Source organism: Prunus dulcis, chromosome 5 (assembly GCF_902201215.1).
Source record: "Prunus dulcis chromosome 5, ALMONDv2, whole genome shotgun sequence".
Taxonomy (NCBI): domain Eukaryota; kingdom Viridiplantae; phylum Streptophyta; class Magnoliopsida; order Rosales; family Rosaceae; genus Prunus; species Prunus dulcis.
In genome coordinates this window covers 3,541,890-3,561,866 of record NC_047654.1, presented here as the reverse complement: position 1 = coordinate 3,561,866, position 19,977 = coordinate 3,541,890, and the positions used below count along the sequence as shown (strand labels likewise).

General features: G+C 36.4%; 1 protein-coding gene across 1 annotated transcript; it reads right to left on the bottom strand.

Moving 5' to 3' along the window:
- Nucleotides 1–17,792: 17,792 nt before the first annotated feature.
- On the bottom strand, nucleotides 17,793–19,478 carry LOC117627733 (protein TORNADO 2). Its single transcript, XM_034359959.1, has 2 exons — nucleotides 18,850–19,478; nucleotides 17,793–18,341 (listed from the first exon to the last, which is right to left on the bottom strand). Exons 1-2 carry the CDS (start codon nucleotides 19,345–19,347, stop codon nucleotides 18,030–18,032), a joined length of 810 nt encoding a protein of 269 aa, XP_034215850.1. The 5' UTR covers nucleotides 19,348–19,478; the 3' UTR covers nucleotides 17,793–18,029.
- Between the last annotated feature and the right edge of the window lie 499 nt (nucleotides 19,479–19,977).

Here is a 19,977-nt window from a genome sequence, read left to right as displayed (position 1 = left end):
CATCAACTGGATAGAAGAATGCGACGACGCCTACTAAAGCCTAAAAACACACATGGGGGCCACCCTTGTCCTCTCTAAAACAGAGCCTGGGGAGACCTTGTGCGTTTATCTATCCGTCTCCATTTTCGCCATCTGCTCGGTTCTCATCATAGAAACCCACACCATACAGCAGGCAATGCACTCTGTGAGCCGAGCACTCACAGAGGCCGAGACACGCTATCCTCTTATTGAGAAATTCGCATTGGCCCAAGTGCTTTTGGTTCAAGAATTAGCAAAGCCATCATTGAAAACATTTTCTTCATACATTTCCAAGGTTGTAAATTGTATAGCATAAGTATGACTGACCACATACTATAATTATTGCTATAGTATCAAATAGATTAAAACCATCAGTAGCAAGTCCTAGCTTAATATTTTGAGAGTCTTGTGCAGACCATAGGTAGTTCTTATCAAAGTCATTTCACTGCTCAGAATCAGCGAGATGCCTAAATTTATCCTCTTCACTAAACCGCTTGTCTTTATGTCATTTTATGTCAATTGCAGTATATCTAGACCCATATAACCTATGCCACCTTGACTTTAATGGAAAATAACCCAATACCTTTGGTTGTATAAGCTTGTGCTTATTATCACTTGGCTTGTATCTTGGCTTATCACACACGGGACATTTATCAAGTTTCTCATTTGTTTCTAAAACAAGGAACAATCATGTATGCAAGCGTGAATTAATTCCTAGCCCAAACCCACTTCTCATAACATATTCTTTGCATCATAAAGTGATGTTGGGATAATTGTCTCTTTTGGACGAGAGAGTTTTAACACTTCCAGCAACATATTGAAACAGACAGGATCCAACCCAAATTCCACTTTGGAATCCGAGCTGAACCCTATGCGTGTCCGACACTTGGCGGGTGTTGTGCACAAATGACTTATTTGCCATTCCAATCAAAATACAATTATCTCAAGTTTGACCTTTGCCGAAAATTCGGGCCTGTAAATTGAACATTTCCCAAAGAATTCCACTTGTAAAACAAGCATATATATTTATATATAATCCAATTGCTAGCATGTATCGAATTATATTAAAAAATCAAGCATCATACTATTGTGCTGACAACATTCAATTCAACTTCTTAGAACATCCCTAGAACAATGTTAGATTTCATAATAATTTAACTGGTCTACCTTTTTACTACTTGACCTCGCGACTGCACTATAATCTCTAGGTTGCCTACGCACCCTTAAAAAGGGATCAAGCCACACGTAGTTCTTCCTATTTCTTAAGCTTCTCTGCATCACTCATATGGCAATAAATATATAAATAAATGAAGGAATAAAACCATTTAAATTCAGGTAAACACACTTGGAAAGCTATAACTATCACTTCCTCGTGACACCATTGGTGACACGCCCTGACCTGTAATCCTCGCTCCACACGGTCCGGATATCTCTAAGACTCTTGAGGCATAACATGCCAGAAAAATTCGAGCTATTTAATACTATATCAAATAATAAAAGATAAAAATAAATAAACATAAGAAAATAAATAAAATAAAATAAAACAAGTTAAAAATTAACAAGCTCCGAAGACCCTTGTGTCCTTGCATCGAAACTCACATAAGGTTCATAAATAAATAAATGAATATATATATATATTTATATATCAACAACTTAATTAGAATATATATATATATATATTTCCATCCGTCACTTGTAAAAAAAATGTAAGGCTTAAGAAAATAATGGTAACTGTAGAAAATCCTCAATTTAGTTTAAAAGCATCTTAAAATCTAAATTCTCTCCACCTATGCGTACCCTTATTCCTGATTAGTCAATTCCATTAATACCGTCAATTTCAATAATAATATGTCAATTCCAATGTTAGTCCGTCAATTCCATCCTCGAAGGCCTTGAAAACACAAAGTTAACCGAGCTGCGTCCTCGCAGGTCTCGAAAACACGAAGTTAACCGAGCCGAGTCCTTGCAGGCCTCAAGGGACCATTAGTCAGCCTGAGCCACAGTCCTCACACCACACGGTTCAGGCATTCCCGAAACTCGTGGGGCATTATCATAAATGACATATCCGTTTCCAAAGGCAACTAGGGGGTACTCCTAAGTTGGGTTTGAAAACCATATTCTGAAACTTATCTTGAAGTTCCTCTTGTTTCACAAACCTTGCATATATTCTCTTCTCAATTTTTCAGAAATCAATTCTCAATATTGCATAATTTCCAATTATCAAAAATATCCTTTAGGTTTACCATCACATAGAATAATACACCTCCAAATACAAAATAACATATATATATATATAATTTAGCGATCCATATGTATACAATCATATGTACTCACTCCATAGTCATATAATTTCATAATAAGTGATATGGTAATCTAATCCATGAAATTAATGCCATTACTAACCAATGAATACTTACACATGTTTTCACATGAATCCCATAAAATAATGTATTCCATAATCACATAAAAACGTAATAGAGTACATGCACGAGTCTCAAGACCAATCCTATGCTCATTTAAACCTTTCGAATGATTGGAATGGTCTAAGAAGACCCAAGACCCGATAAGAGATAAATTTCCCAAAAAGTCAATCGGGGATACCATGGGGTCCACAACCTCAAAATTCCGATCCGAGAGTTCCTAGAGGTTCTAACATGCCTAGGAGTCTTGATTAGATGGTCGGATTGATCACGATCGCAGAAACGGATTGATCACGATCACATGATCGGATTGACCATGATCGCATGATTGGATGGTTATTGTAACCCTAGCCTTAGGGTTGGCATTTTCGGAGTATCTAGGACTCCGATTTACTATCTGTCGAATCCTATACGATCCTGGAATTACCTAGATTAACATATATCAAACTGACTATGATCCAACGGTTCAAAGTATTGAACTCGAAAATCGTCCAATAGGCGAGATTCGTTCGAGGCTCAAACGGTATCCAAACTAGAATCTGAGCATGCCTACACGCTCGCGACAACTAGGGAATCGTATTGGGACACATTGCCCCTTTGCTACAGTGCTCATGTGCCGCCACACGCGTCGACAGCGAGTGATGCCCAAAGCGATAACACTTTACGGGAGAATCTCATAATCACGACTCAAGACTTCTACCTTTGGTATAACACCCTATTTGGAACCACTTTTGTTCTGGGACCTACCCCGAAAAATGGCCGAAAATGGCCGGAATCTCAACCCGAAATCCGGTCAAAACCTAGTTCCCAAACTCGTTCTCCTACAGAATCAACCAATTCCTACCCAACAGGCAGCTAGAACTCGAAGAGTGGATGAGATTTCATACCTTGATTATTGAAAATGGGGGCCGGAGGAAAGAGAACAGCGCCGGCGAATTTTTTGTCAAACTGGTGCGAATCTGAGTTAGTTCCGGCGGAGGCTGGTGACAGGGACGGTCGAGGTGGGTTGCGGAGTTGACGCCGGTCCTTTCTGGATTGGTCCGGTGGCTGATGGTGGGGTGTGGCGGTGGCTGGGAAGAAGGAGGTGGTCGGGAAGAAAACCAAGGGGGGAATCTGTTGCGAAGAGAGAGAGAGAAGAGGTTTTAAAAATATGTCATGGCAAATTACTATTTTGCCCATTGGTGTAATTTAATCATATTTTCTTCCTTATAAGTCCGATTCTAGTCCACTACGTGTCAACGGACTCGTTTTGTCGCTTTCTATGCAACGACACAACTGAAATACCCAAACTCCTTCCAGAATAAAAAGTCAACTTTTAAACCTTTAAAATACTCCTGGGTAAACTTGTCTTTTACTTGAATAAATTGATAATTAAATATTAATTTAGGTTCGGTTTGTTACATAAACGTTTATTACTCAAACAACCAAGCACTTTAATACGCATCAATCTTATAATAAAAGTCAAGAGAGAAAACGCTGTACAACCAGGATATAATTCTCGATCAACTTCCTTAATGTTGGCATCCATGTTTATAGGCCCTTGCATATCATTTAAAATACCAAGCATGTCAATTTCATTGTTATCCTCATTATCACTTTCACTATCCTCCTTTGTTCTGACATTTGACTCATTATCAACACTTTCTCCATGATGTGCAATCCCATATCTCACTAGATGACGCAACTTCTATTGTATGAAAGATGACGCAACTTCTGTCGTATGAAAACTTCCATTTTGGCAATCACGACTTGGACAATGTGCTTAATTGTCGCTATTCAAATATTTCTTGGCTGCATCAATGAAAGAATTAACACCAGCTATGTAATCCTTATCCAATCTATTGGGTATGAACATCCAACTCCGATCCATCCCAAAAACATTGGTTACCATATACCAAAATATTATAATTAACAATTTGACCTATCATCTTTCAATCCTTATCAGATAGGTCATATGACAAACATTATTTTGGTTTACTAAGAATATCCACTCACAATTGTCATCATATTTCTTTAAGGAAACTATTGCAATAAAAAAGTGGAGAGTGAAATATTGTAAATATATATAAGTTTATATAGGACCATAGAGGTACATATAGAAACCTCTTATATTTAGCCCAAATAGAGTCAAATGTAGAAGGCCAAAAGCTTGTAATTTTTAAGAACATAAATTCAAAGTCATACAACTCACTTATGAGGAGATAGAGTAGATGGAAGAGGATTTTGTATTTTCTTTCTATGATAGCAACTCCCTAATTCAAAAGAAGGAACCCAATATTCAATATATTAAAACTTCTATTAAATCAATGATGTGTAAATAATTACCGTAACTAAACTCCTATAGATATATAGCTAGAAAATCACATATAAAAGAAGGCCAAGTAGAAACATACACGATGTGTATATTAAGATAAAAACGAAAAACTTACTTCGATTTTTCTTGAATTTGAATGTTCTTTTTAAATACTCGAAATTGAACTTGGTTAATTTTGATTAATTTAATGTGCATTGTGATTATGCATTTGTTTTGTTGCGATTTTTGGGGTTGATGTTTGGTCAAGTTTTAGGATTGTGCATGTTATACATTTTAGATTCACCAACCTCGTGGATGCAAAGGGTGGATAGTTGCGGCTTGGGGTTGTCGAGACACGTTTTTGTATGTGTGAGCACCAAGTTCGTAGGAACACCTTATCAACATGCGATAGCATGTTGACGGCAAGGTTGGGAAGGTTTTATTCTCAAACGTGAAGGCATGTTGTTTGTTTTAAATTATTCTCTCTCCTCTTATCTTGTGACAACATTTCCTCATTATGCACTCTCTAACTCGAACTCTATCTAATTCTCTCAATTTATTTACCAAATTACACTCAAAATCACACTTCCTTCACTAAGAAAATACACTAGATTATAAATAAATGAAATAAAGGCAATGCCCCAATAAAGACGCATGAAAGAGTTGAGCAAAGTATTACACATACAGTCACATTGAGGTTCATAATTCAGATTATTTCGACCCCTCTCTTTCTCTATCTCTTGCATTTCAACTTGCAAAAATGAGACCCATCAAACCCAATCCTCCAAGTGCTGGCATGTATAGTTTTTGTAAGACCTAGCATGAAATATGGTACTCACTTAGATTTGATTTTGTTTGTTGGTATATTTTCTTCACATCTCTCTTTTAACCTTAGTGAAACTAGCCGACCAAGACCCATTAATTGATCATGAGAAGAAGGTTGAGGTTGAAGACATGAAGAAGAAGAATCTGACATGAGCATAAGTGAAGAAAGAACTCATGTTTACTGTTGAGGTGATCAAGTGCTTCATGTATCTAAGGACTTACCCTACCCTACATCGATTACAAGCCCACCAAAAGGCACTCCTTATTGTGGATTTAGCTTTATGCACATGCATTCTAAATATGAAGGGGAAATACAATATAGCGAACTAAATAAATAACATAATTTTGGAGATGTGCAGCCCGAAGGCTACACAGAGCTCCTACACAAACTTACTTGAGACAAACTTCAATAAGATTGATACTTCAAATACTTTACTACAGCACAAACTCTTGATACTCTTGATACACACATAACATAGAATGGATACAACGCCTATTTATAGGCCATAACATTAACTCAACATTAAATATAATCATAACCTTTATACCCAGTAAACCTGACATTAACTTCAACTCATAAACTAGATATAATAGCTAAACCCTTTAGATTCTAACTTTTTATTTCCTAAACTTATGACCTTTGAAATTACCCCAACAATCTCTCTCGTAATTTCAAAGTTTATTAACGTAGATGTTTTCCTCCTTACTCGTTTTCCATGTTGCTTATGTTCATGATACTTTGAGGCTGGTTAATACCATTTTCTTCTGGATTTTCATCTTGTGTTAGCATTCCAATTTATAGCTCTAGATTTATCACTTAATCTTGTAGCGTCTCAATATCTTCCTACAGCTTTCCACATTTGATATTGAAATTCATTAGCGCATTAAAGTTGAATCGAGCACTTTAATGATGTCCTGTTCAATCCAATCCAATAATTCAGATAAAAATATGCCGCCAAGTGTCTGTCTCCTTCTTTGTGTTTTTCCATTTGCTTGAAAAATTCGAATATGCGCATCCATCAAAACTAATATGATACACGAATTGCATTGCATGAGCCGGTCCCTTAGTTACAAAATTAAAATGTGATTCAACATTAAGATTGCATGCAACTTTAATCAAAATTGGCTTGAATAGCACAGCGACTGGCATACTTATCTTTTTCCTTTTCTGGCTGCAAGAGAGAAAGCAATTAATAACCAAACAATTTCCTTTATGAATAAAAAAAACACTCAATTTTCTTTCCTTTTTTTTTCTGGGTGCACATTTGCCCCAATCTTCACAGGAACCATTGTTTCTTTTTTCTCTTCTGCATCCTTGTGCCATTCTCTCTTCATTCGGCATCTTTGTGCATTTCTCTCTTCATTCGGCATCCATGTGCCTTATTTTCATTGGCATCAATATGCCTCTCACTTATAGCTAACACACAAAAAATATTTTTTTCTACACATCTCAAGCCCATGATAAAATTTTTAATAACAACAAAAAACATTTTCATCATGCCAACACAATTGGTACCACTTACTCTGATACAAGTCATCATGACTGTATTAGCTCTGATACCACTTATTGGTGGATTTAGCTTTATGCACATGCACACTAAATATGAAAGGAGGGAAATACAATATAACATAATTTTGGAGATGTGAAGTCCGAAGGCTACACAGAACTCCTACATAAACTTACTTAAGACAAACTTCAATAAGATTGATACTTCAAATATTCTACTACAACACACACTCTTGATACTCTTAATACACTCATAACATAGAGTGGATACAACGCCTATTTATAGGCCATAATATTAACCCAACATTAAATGTAATCATAACCATTATACCCACTAAACCTCACATTAATTTCAACTTATAAACTAGATATAATAGCTAAACCTTTTAGATTCTAACTTTTTATTTCCTAAACTTCTGATATTTGAAATTACCTCAACACTCTACAACTTTTCAAGGAGTGCACTAAATGCAACATGAGGTTTCTCAATAGCTTGGACTATCAAGCTCATTTGAAGGTATAAAAATTATATATTTTGGGTTGATTATTAATTATTAATTGATTATTATTTCTCATAAATTCTTCAGGTTAAGTGCCCATCCAAGCCCAAGTTAAAGCCCTTCTTATTCTATGGGATAGTAGGTGTTGCTTGCTCTTTTTGTTGAAACAAATTGGGCTTCTTCAGCTTAGTTGGGCTTCTACTTTAATCTCTAATGAAAAAAAAAAGGTATGTGGTTTTCATTTTTTGTTTAATTTTAAATGTTATTTATTATTGAGTTTTCTTATTTTATTCATTACGGTTAATTAAATAACTCTTTTTTCATTTTTTAATTTAATTTAAAATTTAATTTATTATTGAGTTTTCTTATTTATGGTTGACTAAGTCACTCGTTTTTTCATTTTTTATTTAATTGAAATGTTATTTATTATTGAGTTTTCTTATTTTATTCATTATGGTTGATTAAATCACTCGTTTTTATTTAGGTAATGAATAGGGCATATGACAGGACCCGACCCAATTTCCGCTTTGGAATTTGAGCCAAGTCCTGTGCGTGTCCGACACCTGTCGAATGTCAGGCACACATGACCTTTTTACCCTTCTCGTTTCAAAAGCTTTTTGAAATTTCTCTTAGACTTCTGCCGAAAATTCGGCAGAGTCTCCCCTGTATTTTGACCAAACCCAAAATTTTCCACATGTTAAACAATCAAATAAATCTACACCAACTGCCAGAATATCTCAAATAACAGATCTCAACTCCAGTTTTTCAGTTTCAACTAGATATCAGAGCATTTTCTAAAGTTTTCTGGGCTTCAAGGATTTTCTACAAAACTCGTGGTGACGCGGAAGCTATGAATGGCCCGATGGTGGATCCCGCGTACTTCTACGGCCTGGGGGCGAAAAACAAGTCGAAAATGTGAGTGGACAAAAAGAATGTTCTCAAACTAGTTTATAAAAATACTAACCCCTGTAGTCAAAATAAGTATGTACGTAAATCTAAAGCTCATCTGTACTCAAATATATAAAGTATGTAAAACAATAGGTATACGTATATGTATATATATACAGATACAAAACGGCACGAATATTAAGAAAACTGATATAAAATTTTCTGAAAACAATAATTTCATAAAACACTGAAATTCCTTGAAAAGTACCACCTAGAAGTACCTCTGTAAGTCCGTCAATTCCCCTGGCAGGTCTCGGATGACACGCAGTCTATCCGAGCCGCAAATTGGCAGGATACAGGGGACTATGGTCAGCCTGATCCAGCGGCAGGTCCTCGATGACACCAAGTCAACTCGAGTCGCTCAGACAGAATGCAGGGGACCGTAGTCAGCCTGATCCGCAATCCTGGCAGGTCTCGGGGACACAAAGTCAGCCGAGCCGCAATCCTGGCAGGTCTCGGGACACCAAGTCTGCCGAGCAGCAAATCCTCGCATTCATGGTCCGAGCGTCCCCACAACTCGTGAGGCAAAGTCAAGTGCACTGACGTAAACTGAAATCGGACTGGATGTCCGTAGACATCGGTCCAACTCTAGGTAATGACCAAATAAAGGGTGGGTACATGGTGGTTCTAAAATAAACTATTTTTAGAAAAATCTAATAACTCACTGCCTTTCTGTGAAATTGAAATTTTGCTGCTATCTCTTTGGATAGAGTTCTCAAACTCTGCTTTTTACGTTACTGAGCTTCAGTAACTAAACAACACGTAAATCAAAGCATTGTACAGCACAAATCACGTTTGAAATGAATAGTTCATAAAACTTCTTCAAGATCAAATAATGACACTAACCCATATAAACTGATTTATAAAAGCTTGTTTGTATAGAATCATTATAAAAATCACTTAAGTAATCTCATTTATATAAATAATTTATATAACTCATGCATATAAAATCGTTTATGAAAGAAAGTCCACTCACTGATGGTTCGGGCTAATTGGACCCTTCGAAGGTCCCTCATGCGGGTCCACTGGACCTCTGGTGCCTGATTATCCATGAATAATAAATCAATAAACTGCTGAATAAAAAGAATTAAATTAAACACCCTGCCCCCGGCTCCTAGAAATACGTGCGCTCATTTTTAAGTTACTCCTATGCCCACATTAGCCTTTCAGACACTTAGATCAGTTTTGGAAGACCCGATGCTTAACTAAGCGATAAACCACCAGACCGGCCGATCCGGGACCCCGTGGGTCCACGGTCTCCGATGGCCAATCTGGGCTTCTCTGAAGGTTCCTCATAGAGAAGGAACCATGTTCCGCGAATTTGGTCCGAAACGGACGGTCGGATTGGCCAAAATCGCGTTATCGCTTAAAATCCAAACCCTAGCCCCAGGGTTCGCGATTTCGGAGTATCCGGGACTCCGATTCGCAATCCGTCGAATCCTACACGATCCTGAAATCATGTAGACCGACATATCCAAAATTCAGTGCGATCCAACGATTGGACGACACTGCACCCAAGGATCGCGCGATATGAAAAATCCGTTCGGGGCTCAAACGGACTCCGAATCGAGATCCGCGAAATCCTACACGCTCGTGACGACACAGGATTACTCCACTACCCTCGCCCACGCGCTCCCAGCACGCGCGGGCAGATTTGGGTGTCCTAAGCGATTTCGGGTGGCCGAAAAATCTCGGAACCAAGACTCCAAACTCCTACCCTAGGTAAAACACCCCATTTGGAGTCACTTTTGTTCTTGGACATACCCCAAAAAGTGACCAGAAACAGTAGATCTTGGCGGCCGAAGTTTTGGCCAGAATTCAAGTCGAAAATTGATCGCTTTAGAGCTAAAATCGATCGAAACCCATACATCCATCAGCTAGAACACGAAAAATAGCTGAGAAACCATACCTTACTCGATTGATTTGGTGGAGAAACGAAGGAGAAAATCGAGCTGGAAGATCGGGTGGAACTCGGGTGAACATCCGTCGGAAATCATGACTTTCCGACCAGCTCCGGGCGGCCCAAGGGTGGAGGTCGGTCAGGTTGTGACGGCGAGAGGGAGGCGGAGCCGACGGTACCCACGGCGGAGATCAGCTCGGCCTGTGGTGGCCGGCCGTCGCCGAGAAGGTGAAGAGTCGCAATGGGGTGCATCGGGAGAGAGAGAGAGAGAGAGAGAGAGAGAGAGAGAATGAGGAGAGAGAGAGAGAGAAAAGGGATAAAAATCTGACTTTTTGCCAAATTACCATTTTGCCCTTCGCGGTATTTTGATCGTATTTTCTTCGTTACAACTCCGATTCGGTCTACTCCGTGTCTACGGACTCGTTTCGCCGTGCTCTACGCAACGGCGCAAGCGGAATTGCCAAATTCTTTCTCGATCAAAAAGTCAACTTTTTCCCTATTAAATAATGCGAGGGCAAAATTGTCTTTTTGCTAGAAGATATTAATCCTACTTTTTAGATATTTTATTTCTTTTTAGATATTTTGGTTTGGGTTATTACAGCATACCAATTCATTGAATACATAAATGGAAACGTTAACCAAAATACATTCATGCTTAGAGTATTGGGAGCCAGTGTGACTTTCTATAGTTTTGGCCTTGATATCCCTGGCCAAGGAGGAGGCGACCGGTGTGATGGAGAAATTGTACGACTCCCTAGGCCATGGATATCAAGGCCAAGACTATAGAAAGTCACACTGGCTCCCAATACTCTGAGCATGGACGTATTTTGGTTAACATTTCCATTTATGTATTCAATGAATTGGCATGCCATATTCATTACTTAAATAAAAACGAGTGATTTAATCATTCATAATGAATAAAATAAGAAAGCTCAATAATAAATAACATTTTAAAATTAAATAAAAATGAAAAAACGAGTGATTTAATCAACTATAATAAATAAAATAAAAAAACTCAATAATAAATAACATTTTAAATTAAATAAAAACTAAAAACCACATACCTTTTTCTTTCTTTAGAGATTAAAGTAGAAGCCCACTTACTTCAAGTCTATCCAAGCACGGTTGAGGTGGATTTTTATAGAGCAATAAATATAGTGAAGCCATGTTACAGCTGATATGGGGTTCCCACTCACCAAAAAATCCAAAACCTATATAGTGATGATACCCCTGGCAGTGATGAGTACCATGATTACCATCCTTATGTTAGAGGACAAAGCCATAGCAATTTTGCTTTAGTTTTCACCTGATGTGATTACACATATGAGACTGACAAGGTAAAATACTATATTCACATGGCGTATGCTTCTCTAATGGTCTTAGCTGATTGATTTGGCAATCATTAACTCTTGATCAATTCCAACTGGGGTTATCATATTTTGCTTACGGCCCTAGGCAACCACCCCTGACCCTAACCATGCATCCTGTCTTTTTATCTTGGATTTTGCATTTGTCTCCTAAATTCTTTAGGTTCAGTGCCCATCCAAGCCCAAGTTAAAGCCCTTTCTATCCTATGGGATAATAGGTGTTGCTTGCTCTTGTTGTTGAACGAAGTCTTGATCGATCAACAATTCATTTATTTTGATTAACGATAGCTTTTAACTATACATACATGATGTTGTTGGAATTAATATTTGATAAACATGCATGCAGCTTGTGGTTTCTTAGATATCTTTCAAATAGCCTTGTGGTTTGGTCAACCTTCAGGATTGTACATGTTTTTATGCATTTTGGATTCACCATCGTTCGCCATGGGTGGATAGTTGCAGCTTGGAGTTTTCTAGGCATATTTTTGTATCAGAGAGCACGGAGTTCCTCAGAACACCTTCTCAAATGCAAGGGCATATGTGGACGACAAACTCATAAAGCTTTGATTCTCAAATGTGAGGGCATGTCATTTTTGTTCAAATTATTCCTTCCTCCTGACTTGCGACGATACTTCCTCATTATGTACTCTCTCACTCAAACTTTATCTAGTTCTCTCCATTATTATCTAAATCCCACTTATAATTACACTTCTTTCACTACTTCTTGAACTCGAACTCGAATTTGAATTTTCTTTTCAAATACGCAAAATTGAAGTTGGTTAATGGTGATGTAATTTAATGTGCATTGTGATTATACATTTGTTTTGTTTAGATTTTTGGTGTTGGTGTTTAGTCAACCTTTAGGATTGTGCATGTTGTTATGTATTTTAGATTCACCAACTTTGTGGACGTGATAGGTGGATAATTGCGGTTTGGGATTTTCTAGGCATATTTTTGTATGCGAGAGGACGAAGTTCCTTGGAACACCTTCTCAAATGTGACTTCGAGCTCGGGAAGCTTTCATCCTCAAATGCAAGGGCATGTCGTTTTCGTTTAAATTATTCATTCTTCTTCTTTCTTCAGACAACACTTCCTTATTATGCACTCTCTCACTCGAATTCTCTCTAATTCTCTCAATTTATTCCCCAAATCACTCTCACAGTCATACTTCCTTCATTACTTTTTTGAGTAGAATTTGATTTTTTAAGTTGATTGTTGTTTAAAATGAAAGCATCATCTTCATCATCTTATTCAAATTTCTTGAATTTTTTGGGTTTTTTGCTAAATTAGCTGAACAAAACTCAAAGAAAATGTAGGATTCTGTATTGTTCATGATGCATATTGGTGGTTGTTGTCAACTAAAAATCATTGGCATGGTGCTGATGGTTTTTGAAAAGTTTTTACATTGTTGCAGTCTTAGAGTGAATTCTTTGAAATACAATTTGATGCTTATGTGTTTATCATTGTTTTTGTCCTTTTTTTAACTAATTAAATTACGTTGAGAAGTTGAAGTATCACCCGTTTTTAGTGGCTCATTAGAAACACCTATGAGCATTTGAAGGATGTGGTGGGTTGTATATGATTGAGCATGTGGAGGTTGTTTTGAGAAGACTTTGGGTTAATTTTTAAGATATTGTTCATCTTGTTGATTAGATTAGAGATGTCTGAGTTATTGGAAGTGCATTATGATGTCAATTTAATGATGTAGTTGAACTTTTGCACACTACCCTTGGTAGTATTTGTTTCATAACGTTGAACACTTTGTTGACCATGTAAATATATTGTGGATGATTTCTTCATTTTTCTTTACGTTATGATCTATTTGTTTGCTCAGAAAACTACGGAAAATGAAGCTAATCAGTAGGATACTTAGAAATGGTTTGTTTCTAAACTAAAAAAATGCATAATTGTGTTTGTATAAGATAAGGCTTGGATTACCGAATTTCCACAAGAACAAGCGTAATACAATTTGGTGTAGCAAAGGTGATGTCAAATGGTGGTGAGGGCCTAAGGTAGTGGTGTGGATGCTTATAGTACTGGTGATGTTGATAACCATGACAAGGTGATGACAATGACCATGAAAAGGTGGTTGGTGATGGTCATGGAAATGTGGAATAAACTTCAATTCTTATATGTGCCACAATCCTACATTGCTTAGGTAAGGATATGGACAATTTAATTATGAGACCATGCGATGGTTCTACAATCCCACACCTGTTGGATGAGGAAATGTGAAGTGCCTCATATGGGCAGAGTCCATCTCTCTAGCAAGACGTGTGGGCGGTGACAATTTGATATCAGGGCTGGACCTTACCGGAAGTGTGTCACTGAGGACTCGGGCCTTTAGATGTGCTGACAAAGACATAGGGGCCAAAAGAGGGTTGATTGTGAGACCATGGGGTTAAGCATAGTCAACACCAAGGGAAACACATGCATTCTCAGTTGCTAAACTTGTGGATCTTTTAGCTCCACACTTCATGCCTCATATATCAAACCATTTTCTAATTTTCCTTTAAGCACTCCCTAAGATCCACTCTCTTTCGGGGTGTTTTCGGCCCAGTCTTGCTAACTCAAAAATAAGGGAAACCCATATGAGCCTTCCAACATAAAGATCATATAATAGTCACTGGACAAAAGAGATCAATGCCTAACATCTCTCTGCCTCTAGCTTTTGCAAGATTTTCCTTCCTGGCATATGTCAATTTTTCTTTCTTGCTCTTTTCCTTCCAAAAACTCGTTATAGGTAAGATTCCAGCTATCAACATATTAAATAATTATGGCTTTCTTAATGATATTTTGGGTTCTGAGCTAGTTTAATTATTTTTCATTGGCTTTTGGTTTGAGTTTGGGAAGGTTTGGTGGGTTTTGTGAAGGAATATTAGCTTTGTTTGATGCTTACCCATGTGGATGAGCTTTACCAAATAAGCTTGGGTTTTGGTGACCCTAAATAGCCTAAAACCTTCATCCTAAAGTCTATCATGGGAATTGTGGAACCTTATCACCTTTGACAGTACAACCTACTTAACAAGCCCTTGGTTGTGTGCACTTAAGCTTGTTGGATGGTTTGGTACAAAGGAAGTCACTTGGCATTGCAAAGATACATGTAGCACGTGTTGAGCAATATAAAGTAGTCAAAACCTTGAATTGAAGTGTCTAGAAGCTTGCATGGTATTTTTATGCGTGGCGAAAGAGTTGGCTCGAAGGGCATGGGCTTGACACGACTTTGTTCATCGCCTAATGAATGAGTAGATTGCATGAGTTTGGTGTGATCTTCCCAAGAGCCAAATTATAGTTTCGCTCGACATGACATGAAAATCATCACGAATGAATTTTTCTTAATCCTTGCTACTAGGTGTAGGCTCTGCATGTTCATACCGTATTTGAGCACGTTTTGGCTTTTGAACTTTTTGGGCCTCAACAATAGTCTTTTCTTCAATAGCACTTAAATTAAGGATAAAATATGCAAACAATACATGTATTATTACAAAGTATTAAAGAACATGTATTATTCGTGAAAAAATATATATGTACGTGTATAATACATATGAGAGTCATGAGTCTACAATTTTCATATTTTTACCAATGTGATACAATCACTCTCATTTTTGAAGCAAAAAGATAAATATTTAACATGTTATAGTTAACTAAAAATTTAACATTCAAGATAAATAATTGATATCATTCAAACTTCAATAATAATAAAAAACCAAATATGTGAGAATTTTGATACATTATAGTGAAAAAACAAGATAAATACTTGTAGCATTCAATCATTCTATCTTCAAACGACAATGTAATTTGAGTAAAGAAAGGACACATGTTATGAAATTCTAACTCTGTTTTTTAAAGCTAAAACTTCCACATGATTGATCAGTTCTTCTCCACCTTCCTTGAGCATTCCGTTATCCACATAAACCTACTTGAATTTCTATGCATCCTCAACAACTAAAGCAAAACAACAACAGACTTCTTGAATTTCTTTGCATACTCAATAGCTGAAACAAAAAAAACAACACCATACTTGAATTTCTATGCATCCTTAACAACCATTGAAAGCAGTATGAACCTACTTGAATTTCTTTGCATCCTCAACAGTCAAAGTATAATAGAAATTTATTTGCATCATCAACAACCAAAGCAAAACAACAACTTACTTGATATGTCTTTATATCTATAACAACTAAAGTATTAGCAGCACCACCTATAAAAAAAGTTGAAAAACAACGAAGGCACATGTAAAAAGGTAATATTGATTGCATGCTCAATCTGTGTTTGTAAATTGCAGTAGCATTAGAACTCTTTTTAGAGAACTTCCTACTTGGTCATGCTAAGTTTATTTGGAAGGATTGTTGACTTCGATCTCAATGAAATTATATCGATATTTGACCACATTCAGGCATTAAATACCACATATTACAACTTCTTCATTATGATATAGTAGTGGTACTCTACTATTTGAGGAATTGTCTTTTGGCTTATAAACATGTGTCAACCATTATGTAAGATCCCAGCCGTTGAATAATGTTATAAAAGGTCCAATGATAAATTTGCCCCAAAGTGCCTATTTTATTACAAATGGTCCCTGAGCTTTACCAAATTATCACATTTGGTCCTTTATTTTTTTTGACATTATTGGTCCCTTATGTTATACTTCACACATCAATTTGGTCCCACTATCTGGTTCTGTCAAAATTTTCCGTTAGATTGTTGACGGGGACGCCACGTGGATTAAATAATATTTTAAACATTTTGAGTTTTATCACACATGGTCCTTGAGGTTTGCGAAATTATCACCTTTGATCCTTTATATTTTTTTTCCTGACATTATTGGTTCTTTATATATTTTTAAAAATAGTTTAACATTTAAAATCTTTTAGAAAAAAAATTAATTAAAAAAAAAAGAGCAAATTTTCAAAACATAATTTGTTTTTTATATAATTCAAATCCACTTGGCATGTTATCACCATGTCAAATCCATTAGGTTCTGTTGAAATTTCTATTAAATTGATGAAAATTATCAACAGAACCTAACGGATTTGACATGACATGTATGTTGAGCTACATGTCCAATAATAACATGCCAAGTGGATTTGAATTAAAATACATGTCCAATAATAACATGCCAAGTGGATTTGAATTAAAATAATTTATGTTTTGAAAATTTTCTATCTTTTTAAATTTTTTTAAAATATTTTAAATGCTCAACTATTTTTTAAAGGGTTTATGGTTTTTCAACAAAACCTAATGGATTTGACGTGACATGTATGTCCATTAATAACATGCCAAGTGAATTTGAATAAAAAAAATGTCTATTTTGAAAATTTTCTCTTTCTTTTAAAAATATTTTAAATGTTAAACTATTTTTTTATAAAAATATTTCTTCATTTAGATCCACTTGACATTTTCTCATTCGCAATGTGAGCATCACATATGTGTCATGTCAGCAATTTAACAAAACAATTTAACGAAATCTAATGGTGGGATCAAATTGATGTGTGAGGTGTAACATAAGGACCAACAATGTCAGAAAAAAAAAATGACTAAAGGTGATAATTTCGCTAACCTCAGGGATCATTTATGATAAAATCCAAAATATTTAAAATATTGTTTAATCCACGTCAACGAGACTAAATTGATGGAATGTGACGACGGGACTAAATTGATGTGTGAGGTGTAACATAAGATACCAATAATGTTAGAAAAAACTATAAAGGACCAAAGGTGATAATTTAGCAAATCTCAAAGACCTTTGTGACAAAAAGCCTAAAATAAATTCGAATGTTGTATACATCAGTACGACTAGTTACATAATTTAATTTGGATCCCATTTCTTCCAAAAACCCACAAAAAAAAAAAAGAATTTATTAGGATAACATGACACGAGCTAGTTTGTCAGAACTTCTCATTTTTCTTCAAGTTCATACTTGGGATGTCTTTTTGCAGCAGCTATAGCCTAAAAGGTCAACAAAGTCTTACATGCCAGTTGATGATTGCATTAAAAATGACCAAAAAAATCTGAATATGGGGGTACGTATTTCAAAAGTAAAAACCAGCTTTCGGTTCCCTCCGCAAATCACGTTCACCTTTGGCAACTTTACACAAAAATCGAAGTAAGGCAAATCATGAAAACAACCCATCTGAAAACACCACCACCCTAAATAATTCATGTCACGAAATGAAGTCATACAAGAAATCAAATATTAATTCTAATAATACAAGACCCCCAAACCGCATCCTCTATCTATTTGCTATCAGGTATAGCCCTGTTTGTATTTTCTGAAAAGGTCCTCAGTCTTGGCATTTCTGAAAGCACAACAGCCAATCAAATACACAAAAATTAGAGCAACAAGAGTGATGAGCAATATTATGTCGGTTCTTCTCCATTCTTTCTTGATATTTGCAAGCAAGCCAGCTTTGCAAGAATCGCAGTTGAAGCAAAGTTGGGTCTGGTCATTGCTCCAATTCAGGCAATCCATGTCTGCTGCGTTGTTTATGGGACTTATCCAATACGTTGGGTTCACAAAGGTGTAGCCACATTGTGTGGGTGGCTTACAACATCCTGACTGTAAAGCAAGAAAAAAGAAAAAAAAAGAAGCACCACCACAAGAAATAAAACTTAAAGCTGAGAGGTTCCTTGGGTAAAAAGAAGAATATTTGACACACATGGTTTTGAAGAATATCTGATGAAAGAGTAAAGTGGGTTGTTTTGCTGAGTTGCTAATTTGCTGTTCTGTATTATTGAGAGGTTAATCTAAGAATATATTTTAAGGGAAAGAACATCTGTAATCTAAGAATATATTTCAGATTATATTCTTCATTAATTTAAGAAGAAAAAAAAAAGTAAAAATATGTATTCACCTAGGGAATTAAATCCTACAAAACTATCCAAATCAAATTTTTTTTAATTTTATTTTTAAAAGTACTCCTAATTTATAGTTCCAAACACTTAGTAATCGGTTTCATTCAGAGCTTGTATACATTCAATCTGAATTAATAATGTTGGAAGAGAAATGATCTAAACATTTGAAGGTGCGATTGAACTATAATATATATGAGTATAGTTTTGTTTACCTGTAAGGGGGTAATGCGCGCGTTAAAGAAATCCTGAGCCATGCGATAACTCTGATTCAACTCACCACACATATTTGTTGAGCTGAGACAACTTCTTATGCGGTCCCACTTCCAAGGGCTTCGAACTCTACGGCGAAGCCAGCCTGAGTAGTCATCCAGATGATACTCCAGGTAAGACCGGCTCGGTTCGAGGTGGCCAGAGCCTTTAATGGTGACCATGTAGATGAAAACTACCAAAGCAGCAAGCAAGACTATAAGAACCAGCATGGCAATGAGGTAAGAGATAAGGAGCCATGGGATTCTCCAAAACGCTCCCACAAAGCCTGCAATGCCCACAACCAGGAACAAGATGCCCAAAATTATGACAGGCCATTGTAAAATCTTGACACAAGAATTGTCTGGCTCTGTGGCAAGCCAAATTCCGGCACCAATGATTGGGATGGAGAGGAGCATGGCAACAAAGTTGATGGCTCCGATGACATTGTTGCTAAGTGCCATTTACTTCTTTTTCTTTTCTCTTTTTTCTTGAGAGAAGATTATAGGAGGAGCAAATGGCTGTATTTGTATGATAGATTTTGTCTCCAAACCCCACACTTTTTTGTTCCTTGCCTTGGATCCATATAATGTAAAGCTAACAGTAAAGCAAGTGGTAATAATTTTTTAAAGCGCGTTTTGATGTTTTAGGTCTATTCACGTACTTCGAGTATCACTTTTTTGAAAAAGAATACCTTGTTGTACATGATGAAGATAAGAGAAAGATAAGAGATATTAGCTGCAAGCAACTATATGTATCATGGAAAGATTTTGAGGAAAGCAACTGCCTGTACAATATGCTTTTGGCACCTGCATGCATCCACATGTAACGGGATCGCTTTCCCCTTGCAATTTTGCTTTGCACAAAACCAACTCATTGGCAAGAAAAATGAACAAAACTTATACAATGTTCATATAGTCTCATATAGGCATGCTTATACAATAAACATTGATCTATTGAAATAAACAGAAGCCTTTTGCACTCTTAAATATGTTATACGACAAGCTCTCGTAAGCCTACCATAACTACGTACGGTTATAAATTGTATCAATAAAATCCAAGTACAATTCGTTTTTTATTTTATTTTATTTTTT